Source organism: Podarcis cretensis (assembly GCF_951804945.1).
Source record: "Podarcis cretensis genome assembly, chromosome: 6".
In the NCBI taxonomy this organism is placed as follows: Eukaryota; Metazoa; Chordata; class Lepidosauria; order Squamata; family Lacertidae; genus Podarcis; species Podarcis cretensis.
In genome coordinates, this window is record NC_137175.1 from 31,809,079 (window position 1) to 31,836,231 (window position 27,153).

The window sequence follows — 27,153 nt, forward strand, 5'->3', positions numbered from 1 at the left end:
CCCGAGAGTGGGTAGCAGGGATTCAAGGGCAATTTTACAGAAATAGAAGATAGCCTGAAAATATTTTTTTTTAAGAAAGAGCATTTACTATCTGGTATCAAGAGCCTTCCCAAGTGCAACCCTATGTGTATAACCTTAGAAGTAAATTGCACCAAATTTAATGAGCCTGGTAGCCAGGTGAGAGTGTATACAACTGCAGCCTTAATCTGCAAATTCTACTTTAATTCCTCAAATTGGATGTTTGTCGCTGAACAACTAGGGATAAAATAAAAAAAGGTTCCAGGACATAGAAATAATTAGACCCTTCTAAATAATCCATGCACAAGAAATATAAAAATGTATTCCAGAACACTAGAGTAATCATTTTTGCAATTAAGATTACTTTCTGCTTATGTGGAGAGGCCTCATGGGGGCTCCTTGAAAGTGAAGCAGTGCATGAAACACAGGATCCTTGAGATAAGATGATTCCTTGCATGCATGAGAGCAGAATGCTCATAAATTGGTGGATACTTTCCTTGCTTCTGTACTGAGCTTTGCCTTCTACAACCTTGTAACTGAAACAATTTTGTGTGGTTACATTTCCTGTTTCTTCTGCTTAATGAAAATACAGTAATCCCTTATCTTACGCACACATATAGCCAGCCAACCCTTGGAGCTGCCTTGCAGCAAGCGGGTGAGAGACAGCATCCCCAGGATTCAGAGAGCCAGTGTGTTGAACAGACCTTGCCCAGCAACCAAGGCCAAGACCTTAAAAGCTCATTTTGTGCTGGGCCGTTTGGGTTACCAGGTTTGAAAAGAGCTCTTAAGCTCTCTCTCTTACTTGCTGGGCAAGGCCCGTTCGACATGCCAGCTCTGGAATATTATGCATGCTTGTGTGAGATCTCGCAGGAAATCAGATTATCTCGTGAGAGCGCCCCAGAACCTTGCACGGCCCATGTGCTGAGTGGGCCTTGCCCAGCAAACAAAGCATAGCTTAAAAGCTCATTTTGCGATGGGCGACACTAAGCAGACCCGGAGTGAAGAGAGCTTTTAAGCACTCTGCCTTGCTTGTGACTTGACTTGCACAGACCAGGGAGCAAAGTGGAAGAGCAACCAGATGCATGGGGGGGATTAATGCTGGAACTAGAGAGAATAGACTGCAACGATTTGTACCTGCCTTCCATGATAACCCAAACCTTCCCTACCCACTTTCTCTAAACTTACAGTCATGATGACTATACTAACTCCATTATCAGAGGTAGTATGCCTCTAAAAACCAGTCTCTGGGAATGACAAGCAGAAGAATGTTGTTCTGCTCATGTCCTCCTTGTGGGCTTCCCACAGGCATCTGGGAATGGATGGCTATGGCAAGAACGCAAGGTTGAATTCAACATACTTTTAGTCTGATCCAGCAGGGTTCTTTTTCTAATTTATGGCCCTTAAACACCGACGCCAAACCACCACCACATGGTCACCCATAAGCTATAGTAAGCCTATATACTCCCTACATGTAGTGAGGCTGGTTGAGATGAAAGGTAATGGCTTGGCCAATACCTCGTGCTCCCAAAATTCCGTTTTTTCTCAAACTTTCTGTTCTCAAACAACAGAAAAAACATATATTGCATTGTCTCCTATTCACTTGGAAATGCACTTCTCAATTTATGCAGCACTAGCAGACTCCAAGTTTATCTCCATCTGGACTCATTACACCCACAGTAATAAAGCTCACTGGGTGGCTTTGTATAAACATTAGCTTTCAGGTTAATTTGCCTCTCAACACTGAGTGACAGCAAAATGAGACAGTGTTTCCCTGAGCTCCCTGAAAGGGGGGGAGGGAATAGAAGAACGAAATAGACAAGAATTTGACGGCGAGTTTTTCAAGCTGCCAACACTATTTTAGTTGGCATTCTCTACTTTCCTCAAGAAAGCTTACCTTGTCACGGGTACAAATATGCTTCTTTCCCTCAAATTCACAGACACGAGCAAATTTAATGAAGCGTACGTAATCAAAGTTGTTCTGGATTCCAAGATGGTGACAATCCCTAAATATATTCCAGAAACAGGCAGACGAATTATCTTCAGACGAATTATGGTTTAGCATGAACCTGCGGCTGCTTTGCTCCTCCCAGGCTGTTCTGCTGCACTAAGCCATAGTTTGGCTCAGAATTCTCCTGGAAAAACCAAGGGTCTTAAACCAGAGAGCAAAGTCACAGCTTACTGGAAAGAGTTAAAACACATGCCTGCATGAGACACTAAGCCAAGCCATGGCTTAGTTCAGCACAGCAACAGAACTAGAGAAGAGCAAAGTAGCTGCTATCTCCTCCCTCGGAACCCCAACACTCAGCTGTGGTTTGGTTTAAAGTGATGTATGAAATGGGACACTGTTTAGTTTGAAAAATATTGCTAAATGTTATTTAAACTGCTTAAGATAGTGAAAATCTCCAAGTGGTTTCCATAAAAACAACAAAAATACAAACATGTGATAAAAACAGAACACAGCTGTATTTCACAAATAAAACTGAACATGTCTACAAAACAAAAAAATTAAACACTAAGTCAGACAGAGTCCAGGAAAACATAGGCAACATATTCTGAAAAGTTGTTCAAGGGCCATTATGATCTCTACCTCATGAATTGCCCAAAGCAGAGTATTCCAGAGAGTGGTTGCTATCTCCAACAAGGATTGCTTCTTCTCCTCATTCAGAAACAGTTGTAGTTTGTAAACCTACCGAAGTTGGTAGTGGGCACCATGAGCTACTGAGGTCACTTGAGCCTCTAGTGACAGCAATGGATCTAGGAGCACGCCCAGAGAGAATGCAAACCCATCAGAACTGCTGAACAGCCCATCCATAGGGTTTCCATCCAGCCCTCATCTAGCCCAGGCACCGGTTTAAAATATGCATGACTTCTCTTGGTTCATATGTTACAGAGAAACAGCTGGGTATCATCAGCATATGGTGCTCCCTTGCCCCAAATCTTGTAGAGGTCACCCCCAGCAGCTGCATATAGATACTGAATTTATTTATAAAAATATGCATATGCCCTGCATCATAAAAATATATATCACAGTGGCTTACAACAACACAAGACCATAGAATAAAATCATAGAAAGTACATGGAGCACATGTACACAGACAAATACCTGGGCTAGGTATCTCTCTATATGAGAGGTGGGGGACCTGGGCCCTCCAGATGTTGCTGAACCATCCCCAAACATTGGCCATCCTGGCTGAGGTTGATGGGAGCTGGAGTACAACATCTGGTGTGCCACAGGTTCCTCATTCATAGTCTATATCCTGCTCATACTGTATACATGGCTCTCTCACTTAGATATTTTTTTTTCAAGTATGTTTATTAGTTTTCAATATAAAAAAATACAGGGTTAACCAACAAGCATACAGTTACAGATAGGTAGCCGTGTTGGTCTGCCATAGTCAAAACAAAAAAAAATCCTTCCAGTAGCACCTTAAAGACCAACTAAGTCAGTTCTTGGTATGAGCTTTCGTGTGCATTAGTTGGTCTTTAAGGTGCTACTGGAAGGAATTTTTTTTGTTTCAACAAGCATACAGTTTATATGGTATGACACCATACAGTATTTAAAGATAGATAAAGAGTTTTTAATGATAAGATAGATATCCCATTTAACTTGGACCAAGAGGATATTCCATTGATTTGTTTGTCTATAGGTAAAATATTCCCAGTATTGTTTATCTATAAAATAAATCTTCCAAATGCTTTAAAATGAGCAAGATCCATACCTGGCAAAGTAATCCCATTTATCAACATCGATGCCACTTGTTTTGTTGGCCACTATCTCATAAAGAAACCCTTTTTCTTCAGGTCGCCCACGGTAAGGCCACTGGAGAAAGGGGTGGAAATACCCAAAAGCAAATAATACATTACAATATAGCAATCTACTCTGAGCACCAAACTGGCAAGGAAGCAGGGTTCTAAGAACTCTTTGCACATGCTGGAACAGATTAATTGATACCTGTCAATACTTTACTAATAAGAGATAAAAATTGGTGGAGCTAATAATCACAGCCTAGTTTTGTGATGGAAACAACCTTGGCTAGCCAGGTAATTAACTTACACTGGAATATGAATGCAAGGAGCACAGCCCTATTGGTTCTCCTGAACTGTTGACCATGGTACTCTTATCAGTCAATAGTCTGGTTTGGGTCTAAGTAGTACTACTCCTTCCTGGACAACTGGTTTCAATCAGATTGGCAAGCACACGGAACAGGACATTGTTGGCCACAGCAGCACATTTAGGAAATTCAATTCCATGTGATAATAGGCAAACTCCAGCTTTATATTTTGAATCCGACCCTGGAAACCCATTTTCCCCTCAGTCACTTTTAACAGTTAATTTGAACTGGGCTGCAAAAACAGTATTACTATTTGATTTATAGTGTGCTTGCGTTTGTGGTGGCTTTTAAAGATGATTAAAAAGTTTGGCTGTTTTTAACATATTTTGCATTGTTTTGGTGGCTGCCATTTTTATACTTGTACATCACTTTGTGAAGTTAACTCTTTAAAAGTTGTTCACAGAAAAATATTTATTGAATAAAAATTCACTTTTATCCAAATATCAGGATAAGCAAATGAAGAGCCTGCAAGGTGACCTCTTACTGTGTCACTTGCAAATATTCCCTTCATCCAAAAGGAAGGGAACCATTAGATGCACCTCTGTCTTTTGCAAGCTTACTCAGCAATACTTATATCTGCATAGACATGCACAGAATTGCATGAAGTATGAAGCAGCTCAGATCATTCTTTGATCTACCCTAACGCATAACGATTCTCCAAAGCCTCATGCAGAAGCATTAACCAGCTCTGCTGCCGTGCATTTTTTAACTGGAAATGGTAGAACAGAGTGGAACATTCTGAACACAAAGAATATTCTTTGCTGTTGAACTATGGCCCCTCTTCCAAGATCTATAAAAAGCTCAACAACCAATGGTTAAAAAAAATAAATGAATCTCCCACATGCAACACCTGTCAATTTTCCTTCAAAAAAGATAATGCTATTAAGCATTATATTCCATTAAATTGCACAGTACTTACAAAGCATTAGACTTACTGAACTACTGTTTTTTTCAGTCTTAATGGGTCCTGCTATCTGCTCTTTGATAAAGTCTATATCTTCATCTGGCTTGAGACCATAATACTTCAAGACTGGTCTTAGATCATTGGAATCAATCAAGTGTTCAAACATCTTAACAGAAGCATCTTCATGCTGCAAAAAAGGAAGTTTTAATTATTATTAATCAAAGCATATGCTGTCAAAACAAGCCATCATAACTGTATACAAAAACATTAAGACAACATTACGCCATGGTTTAATGTCAGGTGGATGAGCCTGAAGCAAAGCATTGTGTGTGTGTGTGTGTGTGTGTGTGTGCGCGCGTGAGCTCACGCTCCCCTCAAAGGAGCTTGAACAGAGTTCATTTTCACTTCTGCAAAATCCCAGCTTAATGTCAGATTTTATCCAGGGATTCTGATTTAAAACAAAATATTTAAAGTGCCATAAAAAGCAAATTTAACTAGCATGTTAAACAAGCCAGAGTTTCTTTAAATCAGGTTCCCTATTCAAGCATAATGCTGGATCTCCCACTGCTGCAATAGCAAACAAATACCAGCAGGGGGGAGAAGAGTTGTTTCCTAGTTTCACATTCTTGCTGCAGCTCAGCTGCTGAAATCACTAATTCCTGATAAGCAATGGAATGTTCAATAACCTGAGATGGCTGAAAATAGAAAGGTACTTAGAACAGCAAACGAAGCAGAGAGGCCACTGAAAGAAGACCCTAGAAAGGTTAATGGAACATAATCTCTGTGAGAAGAAAGGACTGAGAAAATTCAAAGAATTGTGGGGTTGAAGGAACCCCAAGGGCCATCTAGTCCAACTCTTTGTAAAGCAGGTAAACAATCCCCGACAAATGGTCATCCAACCTGTTTAGAAACCTCCAATGAACTTCACCACTTTCTGAATGAGTCCATTCCATGTTTAGTCAGAATCTTCTTTCTTGTAGTTTGAATCAAATGGTTCAGGTCCTACCCGCTAAGGCTGAAGCAACAGAAATCAAGCTTGCTCCATGTCCCATGTGACAGCTATTCAGTTAATTGAAGATGGCTATCATACTGTCTCTCAGTCTCCTCTTCTCCAGGCTAAACATACCCAACTCCCTCAACCCCCAGAACTAGACACAGTGCTCCAGGTGGGGTCTGACTAAGGCAGAAGAGAGTGGTAGATAAACAGTAGGGATTTTAGTGACTATATTTCACCAATATGGTAACTTAAAAAAAAAAAAACTTCAGGAAATGTCTGGGTAATTTGACTATAAAAAACACTATACCGTATTTTTCGTCCCATAGGACGCACCTAGTTTTTTGGGGGGGGGAAATAAAGGAAAAAATGTTTTCCTTTATTTCCCCCCCAAAAGCAGGTCGGGGAAACCGAACCAGGTCGCGGAACAGCGCTGTGCCTCCCTGCTGTCCCCCGAGCTTGTGGGGCTGTCCGATGTCTGCCTCAGGCGGCAGGCTGCTATCCGCAGCGTGGGGAGCCCTGCGGGGAACTCCTGCAGGGCTCCCCACGCTGCGGATGTCTGTCCGGCGCGTGGGGCGCTCTGCTTCAGGGCGCCCCGCCCACCGGGCGGCAGGCTGCTATCCGCAGCGTGGGGAGCCCTGCGGAGAACTCCCACAGGGCTGCCTAGGCTGCAGATGTGTTCCCGAAGCGCCGGGCGCTCTGCTTTCAGGGCGCCCAACGCTCTGGGAAGCAGGCTGCTATTCGCAGCCTAGACAGCCCTGTGGGAACTCCTGCAGGGCTGCCTAGGGTGCGGATGTCTTCCTGAAGCCTGGAGAGCGAGAGGGGTCAGTGCGCATCGACCCCTCTCGCTCTCCAAGCTTCAGCGAAAGCCTGCATTCGCCCCATAGGACGCACCCAGATTTCCCCTTCATTTTTGGAGGGGAAAAAGTGCGTCCTATAGGGCGAAAAATACGGTAATTGTTAAATGAGGTTAACATATTTTTAGGCAAGGCAGCATTTCCTTTAAAAAAGAAAGCAGTAATGACTGGTTGCATACCCACCTTCCATGCAGTTCCTGGACAAACACGAGGGATGAACCTTCCATCATACATGTGTGAAAATGGTCCATGACCTGAAAGTAAGAATTATGCAGTTCATCTTTACCTAGCGTGCATAAATTGCTTCATTAAGATATGTGGGAAGTGGCTTACCCAAATCATGACAAAGACCAGCAATCTGGACGCACAAAATATCCCTTTGGTTGATGTCCAACTCTGGTTGTCGCTTCTGCAGTGCCCGGATCAAACGGCCTGCTAGATAGCCGACCCTGTTGCAAGAAGGCAAAAGGTTCAGCTCTCCAGTTCTTGAATTTTAGGGTTATAAATAAAATAAAAACTTGCCCCACATTATATATTGTGGAATACCACTAAACTTACTTAGCTTGTGAACTGCAAACCTATAGAGCAAGGCTGGTCCAAGGACCACGTTGCTGGTCAGCCACATCTCCAAGGCCCACATGCCAGTGATGGCTTTGACCAAGGTATGCACACATACCACCCACAAACACCCACATTCACTTGACATACAGGACATAGCACACATTTTCATTCTCTCACACATGTAGTCCAAAACTCAAACATACACTCACACACAAACACGCATGTATAAATGTGCACACATACAAAATCAGCATTCTCCAGCACTAGGGTAGAATGACCATAAAGGCTGCTTTTTTACTCTGCAGAGAAGGGTCTGTTTAAGTTAAAAGGCAGCCTTTCCCCACCCCCACCAGCACTGGAGTGGGGGTGGGGTGAAGCTGCTTTGTACTCTTAAAAGGCAGGCTGTGGTCCATCTCTGATTTCAGTGCTGTGATGCTTAGTGCTAAGACTGGAGAAAAAAACATCTCTTCGGCTGAAATTGCTTAAAATAAACTAGGGGAGGAAATGCAACTAAACTCCCTCTCTTACTATGCCTGCAAATTTCATAAAATGCTGCCTTAAAATTTTTTTTTTAAAAGATTCAAGTCACATCAGCCGGCCTCTCTATCCACCAACAAAGTGCATTCTTAGGAAAGCAAGCAAGCAAGCAAGAACACAGCCCTATTGTCAAAGCAAATAGCATTTCTTTTCATCCATGAGTTTTAGTGGGAAAACTCAGTGTCAGAAAATCTGCTTACTTAGTTGAGTTTGGGTTTGGTGAGCCTACATCCTCACGAAACCAAATGTTGAACACACCAGCATATGAGATGAAGGGTACTTCTAACTTTTACATATATGTTAATCTCCTTTAATGGAAGTTAAGTATGTTACTGGGAAATTGGAAGGGGGGTGAGAGACCCTCCCCCCCCACACACAAGGCAGAGACAAAAGAGTCTCCGCTGCACATTACCAAACCATTCACTCACACACATTTCCCTGCCTTTCACCTGTCAAACCAAATCCCTTAGTGTCAAGAGAAAACAGCAACATATCTGCAAAGGTATTGCATCTGCAAGGGAAGCTCAGCTCAGGAGCCTTTGACTCACCGCTGAGTGACAGGTCTCCAACAAAGGAAAACAGGGAAAGTGTCAATACCAAATGTAGCAATTCACTGATAAATGTATCTATGTACTAGCTCAATGGGGAAATGTCAGGGAACTGCCATCGGAGCCTAGGGTGGTGGCAAGGCTCCCAGACAACGCTGGAGAGGGAACCAGCAGGGGGAGAGGGAGAGCTTCCGCTGAGGAAGGAGAGGCGGAGGGGGCGTCGGAGGGAAGGCTCAGGGACGCTTCCAGCGAGACCAGTGCAGAGAGCTCAGGACCTCCCCTTGGGACGCCCACTCTGCGCAGAAAGCTTTCGCGCAGGGAATCTAGGCGGAGACTCAGTGTCAAGGAGCATTTTATGTTGGAAGAAATTCAGGAAACGCCCACTGACAGATTCTGCCAGTGATTAAGACACCCACGAAGGCAGGGCTGTCCGGTCAGGGAAAGTTTTAAGCCAACTACTCAGCTTGGAGCAGTTCAGCGCTTACGCACAAGCAACCCCATATCCCATTACAGGAAACTTTCGAAATTCATAAGAAATCACTTGTTGTATCAATCTTCTCAGTTCCAATTGCTTTTAGGACCCAGGGAAGTGAGGTATAAGGGGAAGGGTGAGAGAGCCCACCATAAGAGTCTGCAGGGCTATCCCAAGCAGTCATGACTGATATTCTGCCCCAAGAGTGTCAGACAAATAATCATCTCAATCCCAATGCCTAACCACCCCATAGTGGAATTAAGCCTGGTCAAGACAAAGGTGTGTATTTGACTTGACTCAGGGAGCTGGAAACTGTAAATACTTTCCTTTGTACTGTGATGGAGTAAGTGTGAAAAACTATATTTGAGTGACAGGGGCATGCCTGGATCTCAGGTTCTGAGACCACACCTTTTCTGTGACATATCTATGATGTCTTAGTGATGCATCCCAAGATGTATTATGAAAACCTTTGAAATACTGATGTAACCCGCTGATCGAGGCTTCCGGCTGCTTCATCTTTCTAGTAGTTTATTGCAACAATAATGGGCTGCTATTTGGCTTCTATGTCCCGCTTTGAAGTCTCTTGCTTGTGACCCTGACCTGAACCTAAGAGAGTCATGGTTAGGTGACTGTGGGGTGCTCCAAGGACTCCCTGTTACAAGTAGCAGTGCTTTTGTTTTACGATAGATTACTATGGAATTCAATGAAACTGCAATTACTTATGCTCAGAGGCACAACCAGTCTGCAGTAACCTGAATGGTGGCATATACCAGTTCAAAAAAACCATAGATCTGCAAAAAGAACGCGTGCCTTACCCAAGGGAATGCTCAAAACGGTTGTGCGATGCTCCTGGGAAAACATAATAAGTGCCACCCAATTGTTTGATGTATCTTAGACGCTGAAATTGAGGTGTGTCAATGATCCGAACAAGAAGAGGATGCATTTCAATATGACCATGAATCGGGTCATTAAATACCTGGAAGATGTAAAACAAAATGTAAAACTATTGCAGATATATGAAAAGCACCAGAAGAAAACACTTTTAACTTTCACTTGCTTTCGCTATACTCAAAAGTTAGTACAATCACTGGATAACAAAAAGCATATATGGCTGCCCCTGTATGCCAAGATGAGCTCCAGCAGATTTAGCGGCAAGACCAACAGGTCCAACAGTCAAGAAGGTGGATACTGCACATGCTGTAGAGGGAAGTGAGGGGCAGATGGACCTCATCAACCTGGGAAGGTAGTTGATCTAGGAGAAGGAAACCCGACCCCAATCCTCCACTGCCTTGAGGTATATCTTTGGGAGAAGAAAAGACTAAGGAGTAAATCCTACTCAAATCCAGAGTGGAACCCCTAAGACGGTTGGATGGCGCCTTGTATGCATCCTTCTGGCAACTCCTACAGCCAAGCAGCTGCCAAATGTATTGCTCTGCTTTCCTTTGGACCACATTAGTGAGGCTGTGAGTGGGATCTTAGCATCTTGGCATCCAAGGACCTCCATGTATACTGTCCAAGCTTGCGTCCTGGAGAGGTCACTTTGATGCTGCTAACACAGCCATTCACCCCTGGAGGCACACTCCACTGTCTCTTGAGACAGACGGATGCCACCAATATGGCTGCCCTAAAACAAAAGCTTTTAGTTCCTTAACTGACTGACAAGTAGCACACGCAAATAAAATAGATGTTGAGAACATGAAATGTGATAAGAAGTTTGTACAGATTCAGATAATTTGTTTCAGAAAAAAAATCATACATTTGTTCTTTGAGCTAAGCTATAAACAAAAAACAAAAACATTGGAGAATTTCTGATCAAGCAAAACGTGTCCCCCCCCAAATCAATTGACTGACCTACCTATTCCAAACCCTCCCAATCTAGATTCCCCAAACCCAACTCCACAGATGGCAGAGAAAACTACACTCCTTTATCTTCTCACACAAAAAACCAAGAATAAGCCCCAAATACCTGCACCTCCCTACCTCAGAAGGAGGATGGGGAATCTCCAACATAGAAGCATATTACAGTGCCAACCAAATACGCCATATAACCCCATATATACTAGAAGATGAGACAAAACAATGGATACACCTAGAGAGGGACACAACTGAAAATACCTGCACCACAGAACCCCCACTCCTCCCAAACAAACTAAGGAGAATTCGCACAACACTTAACAGGTACACACAGGCCATGCTCAAAGCATGGAAAACAGAAATAGGCAAACTATTCCCAACCCCATCCCCACTAATTCCCCTGGCATACCACCCATTATTTCATCACGCAGCACAAAACCTCCAGATAAAAACCTGGCAAACCAAAGGCTTATATCGTCCAGTAGACTTCTATAAAAATAACAAACCTTTGTCAACACAAGAAATACAAGACAATCTAGAAGACACCCTGTAGTGAAGTTGGAAAATCTTGGTATGTCAAACGCTGGATCACGCAGGAGTAAGGTAAAGCTCCCTGTCTGTAGAGTTGTGAATCAATTACATCTTGACTCTAGGTAGGATGAGATGTTATCTGATTTGTAGACCCTGGCACAGCTGAAGGCCTGAGTGTGGATTGGGTTGTAAAAAGGTAAAGGAGGCTATCAAGTAATTTACAACTTGGGAGCCTGGTATGCGTAGGAGAGGCCTGGGAGGCCTGGGAACCGAGGGAGAGCCTTTTGATCTCAAGGTCTCTGAGGCTAAACAAAGTTCAGCTGTGCCAGTCTCCTGACAATCAGAAGATATAGTCTCATCATACAGCCATTGGTAAATTGGTAATTAACCTAAATAAATTATTGGTCCCTAACCTGTCCTCCGTGTGGGTTTTCAAGGATAAAGGATTTGGGAATAGACTAACATTGCTTTCAGATTAATGTAAATGCTTCTCTCACCTTCATTATGTCAACATGCCTTTGTCCCAGTTTGCTCAGACAATTCAGAAGGTTCTGTCTCACTCCGGTCCTGAAAGTGATCAAGTATAAGTTAAGTTGACCGTTCCATATTTTATTAAATAATCTAGTGGACGCTAACATTAAGTTAATTGCTACTGTTCAGTGAAAACATTTTTAAAAGTTTTCAGTAAAAGATCTTCAAAAGATCTGAAACCGAAACACTACCAATTCCATGAAGATTTATTCAGATGTCAAACTGTAGTGGTTTTAAAACATACTTTCTCCAAACTATAATCTGTACCCAATATTTGCCAATGTGGTACAAAAGAAGATGACTATGCATCTGTTTCTGCACACACAGTCACCAACATATATTTGCTTCATTAATTTGATGGTGGTTTTGTCTAGGAAAGCTCATTTAAACAACATGCAAAGGTAAACCTTGTTTAATGAGACTGTGCAAAAATGCAGGGTACTGCAGAGAACCTCACAGTTTCTTTACTCCTTCCCAGTCCTTTTTGCTGTTGTACCACGATGACCTAAGCAAAGATTTTGCTTAGCATGTAATCCAAACCAGGGCTCATGGTTAACCTCTCACCTAACTAACCACCAGCAAATAGTTAGGGTGTAGAGAGGCTAACCATGCGCCCTGATCTGGATTACATGCTAAGCAAAATTTTGACTTACGACAGCATGGCAGCAAAAATAATTATGGAGGAGAAAGTGGCTATAAGCAGCTCTCTGGAAGCCTGTGCCATCTCACTAAACCAAGGTTTGCCTTAGCATGTTATGCAGTGCCATAAATCATTCTGGAAGGGGTGCATTTCTGCATCATAAACAACAAATATGTTTGATTACCAAAAACTGCACAATATTCCAGTAACCCTCTGTGTAAAAAGGTGTTTTTCATAAATTGTGTATGAATAGAGGTGTTATGGTAATATTAAAGGTATTCTTTCAATACAGTTTTAGTGACATCTGTCAAGAGTGAGATCGCAGAGAAGAAAAGTAACATCCATTGTTATGATTATTAATCTTGCAATAATTATGTAACACAATATGGCAAGTTCAAGTCCTGCTTCAGTTTCCTGATTTCCTGAAAATGCTTTACACACTGGCTTGGTTTGCATGTCACATTAAATCTTCGTTACAACAGAACTGCAGATTAATGTGAAGCACTGTTGAAATCGAGGCAGCTTCACTCCTCTGCTGATAAAAGATCAGGGTCACTAATCTATATTTCTTTAGCAAATGTACAAAGCTCAAGGTAGGCACTAAATATAGCAATGATCCATTTAGGAATTAGAAACACAAACAGTCCAATCCTATGTGTGGCTATTCAGAAGTATGTCCCACTAAATTCAATGGGACTTACTCCCAGGGAAGCACATATAGGATTGCAGCTGAATTCAAATGTCAATAGATTTAAGTTTCCCTTACCCAATTCCCATTTTTTCAAGTTCTGATTCAGTGAGGTAAAGGAAAGATGAACCAGCAATTTTTTCCCCTGAGGAATTAAGGAGACAACAGTTAGCTTATTTCGTTACTCTTAACATTTATGTTTCTGAAATTCTTGATAATTCAAAATTCTCTGGACAGATGACAAATGAAAATCACTAGAAAAATAAGGAACGTTAAGAAACTATGCTATTCTGAATTCTTGGACCCAGAGATGTCTTACATGAATGGAAAGACAGCTTAGAATGAAGCACCATTGAATTTTCCTGTTTTCCCTATCCAGCTGCAGCCCACTGTGCATCACACACTGTACCAGAAAATTACCGTATTTTTTGCACCATAACACTCACTTTTTTCCTCCTAGAAAGTAAGGGGAAATGTCTGTGCGTGTTATGGAGGAAATGCCTACGGGTGGCATGCCTGCGGATTTTCCTCCTCTAAAAACTACGTGCGTGTTATGGTCGGGTGCGTGTTATAGAGCGAAAAATACGGTACTCCCTTCATGGGAGGTTTTTAAGCAGAGGTTGGAGGGCCATCTGTTATGGGTGCTTTAGTTAAGATTTCTGCATTGCAAGGGGTTGGACTAGATGGCCCTATAGCTATATCTAATATGTTATAGAATCATATAATCAATAGAAGCCATATTTGGTATTACTTGGAGGACATGCTTCCCTCCTTAGACAAATGGGGGCGGGGCAGTGTTCTGTAACCACCAATAGGTAACAGTAGGTAAAGTGGCTGCTTTGATGCTGTAACTAATATAATCTAAATTTATTTTAGTTTTTTATTTAAGAACTATAACACTCTTCTTTATTTCTGATTTCTGCTTTACAGGAGACCCATGAGTTCCAATTAGTACTCATTTGGTGCCGGGTATAAATCTAATATATGTTTAGCCTGGAGAAGAGGAGGTTAAGGGGTGATATGATAGCCATGTTCAAATATATAAAAGGATGTCACATAGAGGAGGGAGAAAGGTTGTTTTCTGCTGCTCCAGAGAAGCGGACACGGAGCAATGGATCCAAACTACAAGAAAGAAGATTCCACCTAAACACTAGGAAGAACTTCCTGACAGTAAAAGCTGTTCGACAGTGGAATTTGCTGCCAAGGAGTGTGGTGGAGTCTCCTTCTTTGGAGGTCTTTAAGCAGAGGCTTGACAACCATATGTCAGGAGTGCTCTGATGGTGTTTCCTGCTTGGCAGGGGGTTGGAGTCGATGGCCCTTGTGGTCTCTTCCAACTCTATGATTCTATGAAATAAATCATCATCATGCTCAAATCATAGAATTGTAGAGTTGGAAGGAACTCTGGGGGTCATCTAGTCCAACTGCCTGCAATGCAGGAAGCCAGTATTCATTCATACTTTCACATGAAGAGTCACCAGAATTTCTTTTCGGCAAGTATGCTTTGGTGCAACCTGAAATATTTTGCACTGGGCATAAGGTAACTAACCTAATTAGCCTCCTAATAACATAATAACAATAATAAATAGTTTACAGCTATACCCAAATTAAAATTAACTGCCAACCCCAACTAAACATTTAACCAACATCAACCTGACAAAAAGAAAACAGAGGAACCAAAATTAGAATTGTTAAAAATATTTTAAAACATTTTAGCCAGTTGCCCCAACCCAAAAGTGCATGCATGAAAAGTAATGTAGGGGATTTTTAGATCTGGATAAACGAATGACCTGACTTCTAGCTTTGATGATGTTGCGTCCTGATGGCACATGCTTTGGCGATCCTCTGATACATACTTGGTGCATGTATCTTTCCCCCACTAGAATATGTGCCTCTGATGTTATTTCCTTATTCTTTGAGAACATTACAAGTAGAGACAGAACATATCAATGCTGGTTAATGCACAAATGATCCTGTACTGCCAATGGGCAGCTAAAGATGGGTCATTAAGGTAACAAAGCAGAGCAGGGGCTCTATGCCAGAGGGCAAACAGGTGGGTCTACCTCCCTGTTGGAAAGACAAAAGGCCAGAGTAGAGTTATTTGTGTCAGACTGTGGTGGCTTGCAATCCTTTTTAACTAAAAGTCTTGTTTGAGAAAGTCGCGTTCCTCCTTTGGAAGGGAGGCGGCATATAAATCAAATAAATAAATACAACCCAAGTTAAAAGGAAAAGGGGATTTAAGGCAGCAACCCTAAACACACTTATCGGGGAGTGAATCCCACTGAGCTCACTAGACCTTACTCCCGAGTAGACTGCGCTGCAAATGATTCTTAAGACACAGCCCTTTTAAAATGTGGGTTGGGGGGGAGTTATTGGGTTGTCGTTTTTATTTTTATTACGTATTTTGTAGTTTTAAATCTTGATTTTATTCTCTGAATTGCCCCGAGACCCCTGGGTATAGGGTGGTATATACATTCAAATAATAATAATAATAATAATAATAATACTGTAGCCCTATGGCCATTGACTTCAGAACAAGCCATCCTGGGCCTTACTCCTCAGAACGAATAGCCTTTCCCCTTTGGGAAATTACGCCAAGACGAATCTCTGGGGCACCGGGAGAGGAAGTTTCCCCAGGGCGCGCATATATATATATATATTCTTCGCGTCCGCCCCCTAGTCGACCTGCGAGGAAAGTTCAGAGATCATTCCTATTTTCCTAGAGGTTTTCCAGAACCACCGCGAAATCAAAGCAGCAGCCGCGACTAGCCAAGCCCGCCCTCAGGCGACGGAGCCCGTTATGCCCCGGCTCTGCACTTCATAACCACCTCTCCTCACAGGGTCAGGAAGCGGGAACCGCTCGAGGGAGGAAACGGCAGCAGCAGCAGCAGCGTCGCCTCAGCCGGGCGCCCCCTTTAAGGTCCGCCGAGGTTGAAATTCCCGGCGCAACGAGGCTGCGCAGGCGAAGCGGCTCTCCGGTCCCGCTCGTCCCGCCCCCCGCTTACCTCGGAAGCAGCGCAGCAACTCCGGGTCTTCGAAGCCGCTGCTTCGCAGGAATTCGCACACCTGCTCGATGTCCCAGTCCCGCGGGTGACTCCCGCAGGGATCCGGGGCGCGGCAGACGGAGACGCGCTTCTCCGGCGTGTGGAAGCCGTCGCCCGGGCTGGCGGGCCGGGGCCGCTTGAAGGCTCCTTCCCCGTTCCCGCTCGACATCGCCCTCGGCTTCCAGGCAGGGACACCGCGCAGCAACAGCAGCAGCCTGCTCGGGAGAGACGAGAGACTGAGCAACCACCCGGCCTTGCCTTCGTATACAGCAAGACGCCTCCCGCCAGGGCCGGGGGTCACGTGACGGCAGTCCTCCAGTCAAGGCTGCCTGCGTGGCTTGCAAGGGCTTCTGTGTCTATGCGGGGTGGTTCTGTGTTGTTTTTGGAGGGAGAGAGAGTTCAGGGGCTGGTTGGACGTGAGGCTGATAAGCCAGATTCCCTCAGCAGAGCTGGAGTTTTAGGGGAAGGCGTGAGGGGGCAAGGATGGGGCTTAAAGCTCAGGGGTTGGGAACCTGTGGTTCGTCCCCATCCCATAACTGTCAACGTTTCCCTTTTTTTGAGGGAAATTCCCTTATTCCGAATAGGATTCCTGGCAAGCAAAAGGAAAAGTTGCCAGCTATGCCCCATCCAGCATGGCCAGTAGCTGCAGACCTTTGGAGGGCATCTTATTCCCCATCCCTGGCTCGAGCTCCTGCCATTTGCGCAATCCACACCATATCTGCCAGTAACCAGTGCCGGATTTACATATAAGCTAAACAGGCTATAGCTTAGGGCCCTACTCTTGGGGGCCCCACAAAAAAGGAAACAAAAACTGGATGTAAATTTCCAAAATATAAGATAATTGTATTTCAGTTCAATACATATTTTGTTATGTGCAAATGGCTTTAGATATCTATTAGGTCCAAAAATTACCATATAGTATATATTCAACACAAAAACTCCCAACAATTTATTGTTGACAAAGGACAGCTGGACGTATAAAGGGCCCCATTTCCTTCAGTAACTTACAGGCCCTGCCTGTAACTAAACTCTTCCAGGGAAATGTTTCTTATTTAGTGTTAAATATGTTGCCTTCCTTTCTAAGAAGCAATTTTAACTTAATGCATTATAAGGCCAGTATGTTCTAATAAAAGTATTGCTAACGTTCTGTCGTATCTAATACATAATGTTCTAAATGTTACGAGAGTTTATTTTGGAGCTCCCTCCCAGCAGCAATTCTCTCCCCCCCCCCCCCCAATAAACTAGGCTTTTCATTAGGGTTTCAGGCCTGAGGAGAGGTGACAACCCTACCCAGCAGACAGTCAGAAGAAGCTGGAATAGGCACAGAAGGGAAGAGCACACAGCTTTTTCTCCATCTCTCAATTATCTCCCCTTATCACACATTTCAGATGGCTCATTTCCCCAGAAGTTAAGAGGAGGAAGGACCAGAAAAATGAAGCTGCTATGGAAAGAGATAAGGGGAAATAAACAAGGGTGGAATGGATGGATGGAGAAAGGAATGATGACAATCTTAAAATACTACTTCTCTTTCTCCTCATTGTACCCTACAATAGTTCACAACTGGGTCATAAATATTACTGGCATTGCACTCTTGTTCAGCTTCAGAACACCCAATGTTTCCTTTTGAATCCCATATATTTAAAAATACCAATTTCCATTGATGCAAAAATACATTTGGAGATCTTCAACTTTGGAAACATTTTTACAAATCTGTCTAATGGAACAAGTTAAACCGGCTCTTTAAGAACATTAAAAGATCACTGCTGGATCAGGACAAAGGTAGCTCTAGTCCAACATCCTATTCTCATAGTTGACAACCAGATGCCCAGCGTTCAAAAGCAGTTTTCTGTCAGTTGTTGAAAGAAGGGAGGGAACAGTGATAAAAATTCTTGGGTTCTAGCCACAACATAGCTGAGTCTGCATGGACACATACACCAGACAATTTTGCCCAGATTTTCAGGAAACTGAAATGTAGGGAAAACAATTGTCCAGGAGAAACGAAACAAAGTACTGGCCTGGGAAAGAGATAATAAATACCAGAATTACTTGAAGAATTAAACTTTCATTCAATGTTTAGTCATCAAAGTTGAGAGGGATAAATTCCCTCCACCCAGCCCCATGGCTTATCGTACTTGATTGCTACTTTTCTTTCAGATTTTATGGGCTCCAAAAAAAAGAACCACACCTGAAAGAAGTGCTGCTGAAATTCCAAAATATTTCGAACACAAATACAAAACAGACTGAGGCAATGGATCCAAGGCAAGAGGTGGAGCCAGGGTGGGGGTAGGTTTAAAGGTTGGGAACAACTTGGGTGGATTGACTGGTATGGCCACACAGATGGATGGGTCAAAGTAATATATTCAGGAGCCTTGACAAGAGACATTGCAAGTAGATTGAAATGTAAATAATTCAGAATCAGATGTACTGCTTGTTAAGTTGTGGGCGAACATGTCAGACGACACAGCGATTCTTTAAACAGCTCTTCTTTATTCAGATGCCAGAACAGAACTAGGCTGAGGAGCTCAGTCAGCCTGCTTATATAGAGCTCCAGAACAATGCAAATGTTGCCATTTTCTAAAACTATCCAATCACCGAACGTCACTTTTCGATCCTTCATTTGCATACAAAACTATCCAATCACTGAACGTCACTTTTCGATCCTTCATTTGCATAACTATCTACAGTATCCCCCTGCTGGCCTAGGGTGAGAACTTCAGTACATAACCCCGCTATATGTTTTTGGTGCCAAACACACACAAAAAACCTGCTAGATTTGGTTTAGGAGCCAGGCCAGCTAAGCAGAGCTAGCTGGATGGGGGCCATTGGAAGAACAATAGCTGATGATGGCCAGACGTTGACCCATCAAGGAAGCCATCAAGTGAGTGAAGATGTACCTACCAGACAAGGAGGGGTGCAACCCCTCATCTAGCTGTGGGCAGAAACCAAAGGGGTTTAGGATTTCAGGATGGGTAGGGTGGGTGGGGGGAAACAGAGATCCCTCCCCACTGGGTTAGCAGTGATGGGCAGTGGGGCAAGGGGACAGAGCACCATGTGGGATAGTTGGGACAAGCAGTAACAAAGACACAAAACATGGCTTATTTCTCTTGCAGACCCAAGCCTGCTGCTCCTATGAGAAAAGCAAAGGACCCTCTTGGGGTGTGATGGTGGGATTTTCCTTTATCCAAGTTCAGGTTCATAAAGACACCACAGTCGCTGCTGTGCCTCATTGTCCAAGAGGAAACATAAGCCTGGAGTAAAGCATGCCTGCAACCCCTGGAATCTTGTATGGCTTGTGGAGATTGGGGTGGCATGTAACAGTACATAAAGCTAAATTCTCCCTTGGGGGTGAGTGGAGCTTTACCCTGAAAGGCTGTGCGTATTATTTATTTCAAATAAATACATTCATGAATTGTTCCAAACCACAAGCCCAGAGGAGGGCTCTGGGAAATTGTTGGGTGTAGGAATATCAAAGAAGGTGGCCAAAAACACCAGAGTGATCAGTTCTGGTGCTTTATTAAAAAAGGTAAAGACTTACAGCCTGTCAGCAACCTTTGCCAGACCTGGGACAGACTTCGTAGCAAGGAGATGGCTTGTCTGCTCCCAAGCAAATATGCATATATTCTTTATACAGTGGTACCTTGGTTTTTGAACATTTCGGACGTTGGAACATTTCCATTTTCAAACGCCAAAAACCCGAAAGTAACTGCTTTGGTTTTTGAACACTTTTATTAGCACTCTGAATTTGAACAAAATTTATAATCCTCATAAAAAACTGGCATTCATTTCCTCTTTCCTTTGCTACTGTTTTGAGTTTCGTTTCTCCTAAGCAGAAAGTGAAAGCTTTCAGTTTCTTGGAAGTGTTTTGTCAGACTTTGCATTGTATTCTGTGGCTAGGATCCAGAATACTACTTTAGGTAAGCCTTAGGGCAGTGGTTCCCAATTATCTAATTACTGAGGACCTACTATTTTTCAGAAGATAAGCCATGCCCTCAAAATCTGCTCTGGAGGATTAGAGAACAGTTTACAAAAAAGGCAAATAAGAGTGGGAAATATGTTGTTTTTAATGTTTGCAATAGGTTTAAAAGAGTAAAAGGACAATTCCCTAGATGCCTAAATCCAGGTTTGGGGCAAATACTGTCTTGGTGAGAGAGCCCCAACAGAGATTTATTGTAGCAAAATATGCAGTAAAGTAAATTTTCTTTCCTACTTCTCCTTTCTTCCCACAGCATTTTAAAAAAAAGACGTGTTCGGTAAGTTAAAAATGGTTTGCTTACAAACTCTTCAAAGGTCAGATTCATGTGCTTTTCCATACAGCAGCAAGAAAACACAAGCAGTTTAACTTAATTTAGAAACATTTACCAATTTTTGAAACTATTTGTATAGAAATATAAAGATAACTTTATATTTGTATAAAAATATAAAGATAACCTGGTGTGCTCTGGTCCATGGGGTCACGAAGAGTCGGACATGACTAAACGACTAAACAACAACAACATAAAGATAACTTGCAAAAAATACGTGGTCTGGGCTTGCAGCAATCAGCCTATACATTTTTCTGGTTGGATTCACATGGTGGAAGAAAGTGAACAAAGGCCTTCAGTAACCCATTCTCCTAAGGTTAGGGGTGTGTGACCTAGTTAAGTCTAGCAGAACAGCTTGTTGTTTAGTTGTTTAGTCGTGTCCGACTCTTCGTGACCCCATGGACCAGAGCATGCCAGGCACACCTGTCTTCAGGAGTGCAGAACAGCTTACTCTATGGTATTAACTCCTTCATGCATTACCTAGAGCTAAATATACTAGTGATATGAGGACCTGGGCACGTGGTTTACTGAGGCTCCAAAGGATACAGTGCAGAGTTCTTTGTTGTTATGACTCAGGATGGACTCTGAAATAGCAATCATGTCATGAAGGTCTGTGCTTGGGCAAACCTTTTGTGTGTTACTTATACAGAAACATCTTACGTAATCGAGCAGCAACAGTCCTAATTATTCACGCCTGCCTGTTCCCAACTCCTAATCATCCATCTGTTAGATGAGGGGTAGGTGGTAGGCACCCAGGTTGCATGGAAAGTTCCCAGCTCTCAACTCCCTAGGCCAGTAGCCAAATTCTCAAAGCAAACATGTGAGATCACTTTTGCAGCATGTACCAGTTACTCTTGGAGTTATCTTGACTGCCAAGATGGGGTTTACAGGCCTTCCAGGACATATGGGTTTCACCATTTTACTTTCCACAGTACAATACAGAGTTACGATTATTCACTCTCACAAGAGAGAGTGATGGCTACCAACTTGGATGGCTTTGAAAGATTAAACCGATTCATAGCAGGTAAGACTATAATTGGCTACTAGCCATGATGGCTCCTTTCTTATATCCACTGTTGGAGGCAGCATGCCTCAATACCAGTTGCTAGGAATCATAAGTGGGCAGAGGGCTGTTACTATCATGTCTTGGCTCTGGGCATGCCATAGCCATTTGGTGGCCATTATGGGAACAGGATGCTGGACCAGATGAGCCTTTAGTGTGATCCAGCAAAGGGGGGGGGGCAATGTTTGCTAAAGGTACCCCGCATCTCAATTTCCTATGTGTGGTTATTAAATTCTTAAAATAGGCTTACTATTCCTATGCAAGTTCGGGGGGAGGGGATTGTTCACTCTTGTATTCCTTTTAAGATCAAATCTATGGCTGTTTATATATTTGTGAGTGGTTATATCAACTATTGAATTGACCCTATTCCTTATAAAAGATTCTCTCCCTATCTAATCTTAGGAAAACTGTTCACTTGTATCTTTCTTTAAAGATCATTTCTCTAGGAACTTTCACTCTTTAGTCTAAGGAAGTAAACTCTCAAACTATCTTAAGATCTGCTAAAAGGGTTCTGGGTAAAGTTGCGTACTTTTATTTTCCTCTTCCTTAGTATACACGTGTGTCCTTGCATGATAGTAGAATAGCTTGTGCTTCCTTCCCCAGTTGTGTCTGTGTACATAAGTATGTGTGTCTCTCTCTCTGGTAGTACAAATATTGCTATTTTAGAAGATTGGACTAGGTGATGCCAGGGTTCCTTCCAACTCTCCCAATTTTATGACTATGTGGAAGGCGATGTGTCTGCAAGCAATGGAGGATAATTTTTAAGTTCTGGTGTATGGTGATGGGTTGAAGTTCAGCCCAGCTTTGCTTTTTGGTACAGCAAGATGGAAAGATTGGTTTTTAGAGTTTAGAATAAAGAGTTTTAAAGGGTGAGAGGTGAAAGCCGTGATGTTTTTGAAGCAGAACTGGTGATAACAAGCATTTGTTATCTAACAGTTTTTACCATTTTGTCTATTATTTAAAAATCAGACTTCAAAGTCTATTCAAAGTTTAACCACATACAAATTCATAATCAAGCAGAATGAGCCTTGACCATCACTGTAAATAAAGGGCAGAAAATTTTGTCTGCAAATGGTAGGGCTGAAATGACTGAGAATGTTAAAGATCTTATTATGAATTCTGACTCTCTGGCCTTTTTTACCCATACATAAGGGAGCAGGTGATTGTTCCGTGAATGACCAGAGGGGGAGCACACAAAATAATGTTAGCCCACATTTTTTAATAGAGACCTGCACCCCAATTTCCTGTACATAAAGGAGGCGGTGCTCCCAAATTCCCTTTGCCTGGTGTGCAGGTATACTTATTTGGTGAAGGAAGCATGATCCCTTAGAACTGAGTTAACAGAAATTTAGTTTGACCAACTTCTATTGCTGGTGTTGGTGAAAACTTGAATTGCTGAGTTTCTCTTCTCGTTTTAAATCTAACCCTATTTTAAAATATACTCCTTACCCTTCCCTTCCTTTATTCAAATGGTAATTTGGCCAAAAGATGCAACATTTTTAATGGTAAAAAAGATTTGCTGAAACATGAACTCTGCACATGCACAGAGGCTATGTCAGCTTAAAAGAGAGGAGGGGGGAGAGAGGGGGGAAAGAAAAAAGGAGGTTTGGAGAGAGAGCAGACTGCAGGGAGACATTTATTCAAATTTATTTATGAACAACTTGGAACCATTGAGGGAAATTGCCCTTATGTGTCCTTTGCTCCAGGGTCTACTTAAGGAAAACAAAAGGATTAAGTACTGGACCCTCAAAAGTCAACAGGTTGCCAAGTTCCAAATCTAACATGCCAAATTCTTTCCACAGGTAAATATCAGAGCACTCCCACTTTGAGTTCCTCTCTTGAGTAGTCCCCCCCCCCACCAAAGGGATTTAAATGAATTTTATAGCAGGTTTTGTTTTGTGTGTATATGCCTATGCATTTTAGGAACAGCATTTCCTGACAGCTTTCACATGAAAAAATTTCCCCTTTCAACAGGATACGTGAACCTCTAAGAAGACTCAACCCCATTTACAAAGCGGTTGTCCCTTCTTTTCTCCCACAGTACAAATAATAATAATGAGGGGATATAAACAGTAATTTAAATATTCTGTATCCGAGGTTCTCAGAAAAGTAATTTCATTTGTATTAGTGGCTTTGAAACTTTTAAAGTTACAAAGAATCTGTTTTCATTTATTAAATCAGTTTTTCCATTATGTCTATGAAATTAATCGAAGCACAACCAAGTATTGTTTTGGAACTGTATTTTGTCAGGTAGTTTTTAAGCAAACCCATTCCCTTTTACCCTGTTTGCCTGAATATTTATTATTAGTTCTGTCATTGTGGCTAGTTTGAGGTACTTGCACAACTTTAAATTACCATTCATCTTTTTTTGGTATTAACTCATTTTCCAATATTTTGCTATTAACATTCTAGCCGATGTTGTCACATCAAGAAACACTCTTTTATTTTCATTTGGGATGCTCATTGTTAGAATGCCAAAATAGATAAGCGTAGAGTTTCTTTTAAAATTGTGTGTTTTAGCATTTATTTATTTTTGGTTCCTCATAGGTCATGTAATTTTTTCTTTTTTTTTACTTTGGGAACATATCCATCACATGTGGAATAAGGTTCCTTCATTTTGTTGCATCTCCAAAACTTATTGCTGATATTTATTTATTCTGACTGATTTGGATGGGATCAGGTACTATATGTAAGTCATTCTCATGAAGTTCTGTTTTATTAGATAGCACATGGTGAATTTTAAGCCTTTTCCCATTGTTTTCCCATTTTTCAGTCTAGTAGTAACCTGTGTGGTTTTGATAATATCTTTGTATTATTTAATAATAATTCTTTTCTAAATCTGATGTCTTTGTGTCAAGTCCGTTTTCATCTGGAATTTTTTTTAAAATGGTAATCTATTTTTTTAATTTTTGTTTTCTTTTTAAATGTTCACCTTTCTTGTATTTCTACCCTTTTCTTCCTGTATATGTGGAGTAACTAAGTGAAGGAAAGCAAACAAACTTAGCAGATAATAACAATAATTATATGGAAATGTGATAATAATATTAAAATGAATAAAATGCTTAACACGCTAAGATTTTATTATTTGCAACTTCCCAAGATAACTCGAGATTTTTTGTGTGGCTTTTGCCTCTTCCTTTTCTAACTGTGTCTTTAAGTCCCTAAAAAACCCTGCCCCCTTATAGGAGGATATCACTGCTGCAGATGTTAATGCAGACCCAATAATGGAAAAAACTCAGCCCAACTCCGCCTGACTACAAGGCTATTTATTACCTGCAGCAACAACAAAAGACACCAGAGTGGCCACAGCTATCTCTTTCAAAGGATATAGACTGAGGGGGGAATGGGGCTGACAAAGGGGGGAAAGTTGAACTGCAAGGATATTCTCTCACTTTTAAACCTCAAGACTGTGCTCCAGGACTGAAAAGTTATGTAAAAGATCATGATTGCCTCAAGATATGTGACTGATATTTAATGATTTTGTTGTGTATTATGTGTTAGAATCATAGAATCATAGAATCATAGAGTTGGAAGAGACCACAAGGGCCATCGAGTCCAACCCCCTGCCAAGCAGGAAACACCATCAGAGCACTCCTGACATATGGTTGTCAAGCCTCTGCTTAAAGACCTCCAAAGAAGGAGACTCCACCACACTCCTTGGCAGCAAATTCCACTGTCGAACAGCTCTTACTGTCAGGAAGTTCTTCCTAATGTTTAGGTGGAATCTTCTTTCTTGTAGTTTGGATCCATTGCTCCGTGTCCGCTTCTCTGGAGCAGCAGAAAACAACCTTTCTCCCTCCTCTATGTGGCATCCTTTTATATATTTGAACATGGCTATCATATCACCCCTTAACCTCCTCTTCTCCAGGCTAAACATGCCCAGCTCCCTTAGCCATTCCTCATAAGGCATCGTTTCCAGGCCTTTGACCATTTTGGTTGCCCTCCTCTGGACACGTTCCAGTTTTGTCAGTGTCTTCTTGAACTGTGGTGCCCAGAACTGGACACAGTACTCCAGGTGAGGTCTGACCAGAGCAGAATATGGTGGCACTATTACTTCCCTTGATCTAGATGCTATACTCCTATTGATGCAGCCCAGAATTGCATTGGCTTTTTTAGCTGCTGCGTCACACTGTTGGCTCATGTCAAGTTTGTGGTCAACCAAGACTCCTAGATCCTTTTCACATGTACTGCTCTCAAGTGTTATTATGTAGGAATATTTAAATATGTTTGATAGTGTGTTATTTCCACAAAGCCCCCCCCCCAATTTTTGTGTGTAATTGCTTTTATGTTTAATGTATAGTGTCATATTGCTTACACCCCAATGGAGGATTCTCATGCATTTTATGTTTTCTAATAGATCAGGCTATTGCATAATCCAATACAGTGGTGCCCCGCAAGACGAATGCCTCGCAAGACGGAAAACCCGCTAGACGAAAGGGTTTTCCGTTTTTGAGTTGCTTCGCAGGACGAATTTCCCTATGGGCTTGCGATTTTTTTCGCTCCCCCCCCCTTTTTCTAAGCTGCTATGCCGCTAATAGCCTTTTAGCAGCTAAGCCGATAAGCTGATAAGCCTTTAATAGCCGCTAAACCGCTAATAGCGCTAATCCGCTAAAAGGGTTGCTTCGCAAGACGAAAAACCCGCTAGATGAAGACACTCGCGGAACGGATTTTCGTCTTGCGAGGCACCACTGTATTTAGATTAGATCAATTTATGACCACATTTCCTTGTCCCACCTGGCACTCTACCAACCTTCCCTACCCATTTTAAAATGTGTTTTAACTCATTTTACCAAGGAGAAGCTTCAGGGTCCATGAAAACACCAGATACATGAAGCTATATATGCCTTGATTTCGCAGGAATGCTCCCATATAGAGTTAAACTGACTGACTAATTTGGGCAAGTGCCCTTTTTGAGTATGGTTTTGTTTTAACATTGGTTTAGAATGTGTTAACCATGGGACTAAATAAATTCTAATTGGGCTCAGTTCTGATTGGGCATGTATCCCAGGTGCACTGAACTTTCTCTGGTCCCCTTAGAACAATTGAGCAACTTTCCTAGAGTGCAAGACAAATGCCAATAATAATAAAAATGCAATCCCATAGAAAGGCAAAGACATCTCTCTCACAAAATGTCCAAACCTATGCCAGGGACAAGGCGACATAGTCAAGATGAAAGCCCTAAGGGGATTCACCAGGAGGTGTTGCTGTGGGTATGTTGGAGGTGTGAGACCAGAGAACTAACACACAAAAAAGCAGAAACAAAACAAACTGCATTTTTCAGTCATTGGTGGACCTTCCTGCTAAATGTAAAGCATAGACCACTATGGAGAAAATGTTTCTCCCAAAGTGCTAGAATGCCACAAATAATTTAGTAACAAAATGCAACATGTGTTATTTTTATGTGATATCCTATGATCAGCTATGTGCACTGCTACACTTGCAAATACCCTTAAGGGGCCTGACATGCAAGACTTTTCAGATTTACACAAAGGCATCTATTT

The 27,153-nt window shown here is 42.2% G+C and overlaps 1 protein-coding gene and 1 long non-coding RNA gene across 3 annotated transcripts in view; one reads left to right on the top strand and one right to left on the bottom strand.

The window, feature by feature from the left end:
* SAMHD1 (SAM and HD domain containing deoxynucleoside triphosphate triphosphohydrolase 1) overlaps positions 1–17,000 on the bottom strand; it is a 31,514-nt gene extending 14,514 nt beyond the window's left edge. Inside the window, exons 1-9 of one of the 2 annotated variants that reach the window (XM_079979301.1) lie at positions 16,250–17,000; positions 13,326–13,392; positions 11,886–11,955; positions 9,819–9,979; positions 7,219–7,334; positions 7,069–7,139; positions 5,066–5,221; positions 3,738–3,838; positions 1,913–2,021 (exon numbers count right to left, since the gene is read on the bottom strand). In XM_079979301.1, coding sequence (XP_079835427.1) covers positions 1,913–2,021; positions 3,738–3,838; positions 5,066–5,221; positions 7,069–7,139; positions 7,219–7,334; positions 9,819–9,979; positions 11,886–11,955; positions 13,326–13,392; positions 16,250–16,457 — 1,059 coding nt within the window. In that variant the 5' untranslated portion in view covers positions 16,458–17,000. Of the gene's footprint in view, positions 1–1,912; positions 2,022–3,737; positions 3,839–5,065; positions 5,222–7,068; positions 7,140–7,218; positions 7,335–9,818; positions 9,980–11,885; positions 11,956–13,325; positions 13,393–15,837; positions 16,165–16,249 lie in introns of those variants that run through there. The other variant, XM_079979302.1, reaches the window with a different exon arrangement.
* Positions 17,001–19,249: 2,249 nt separating this feature from the next.
* LOC307218121 lies at positions 19,250–23,218 on the top strand. The gene is made up of 2 exons (XR_013839794.1): positions 19,250–21,671; positions 21,718–23,218. It is a non-coding gene; the product is annotated as an uncharacterized lncRNA (long non-coding RNA).
* Positions 23,219–27,153: the final 3,935 nt, after the last annotated feature.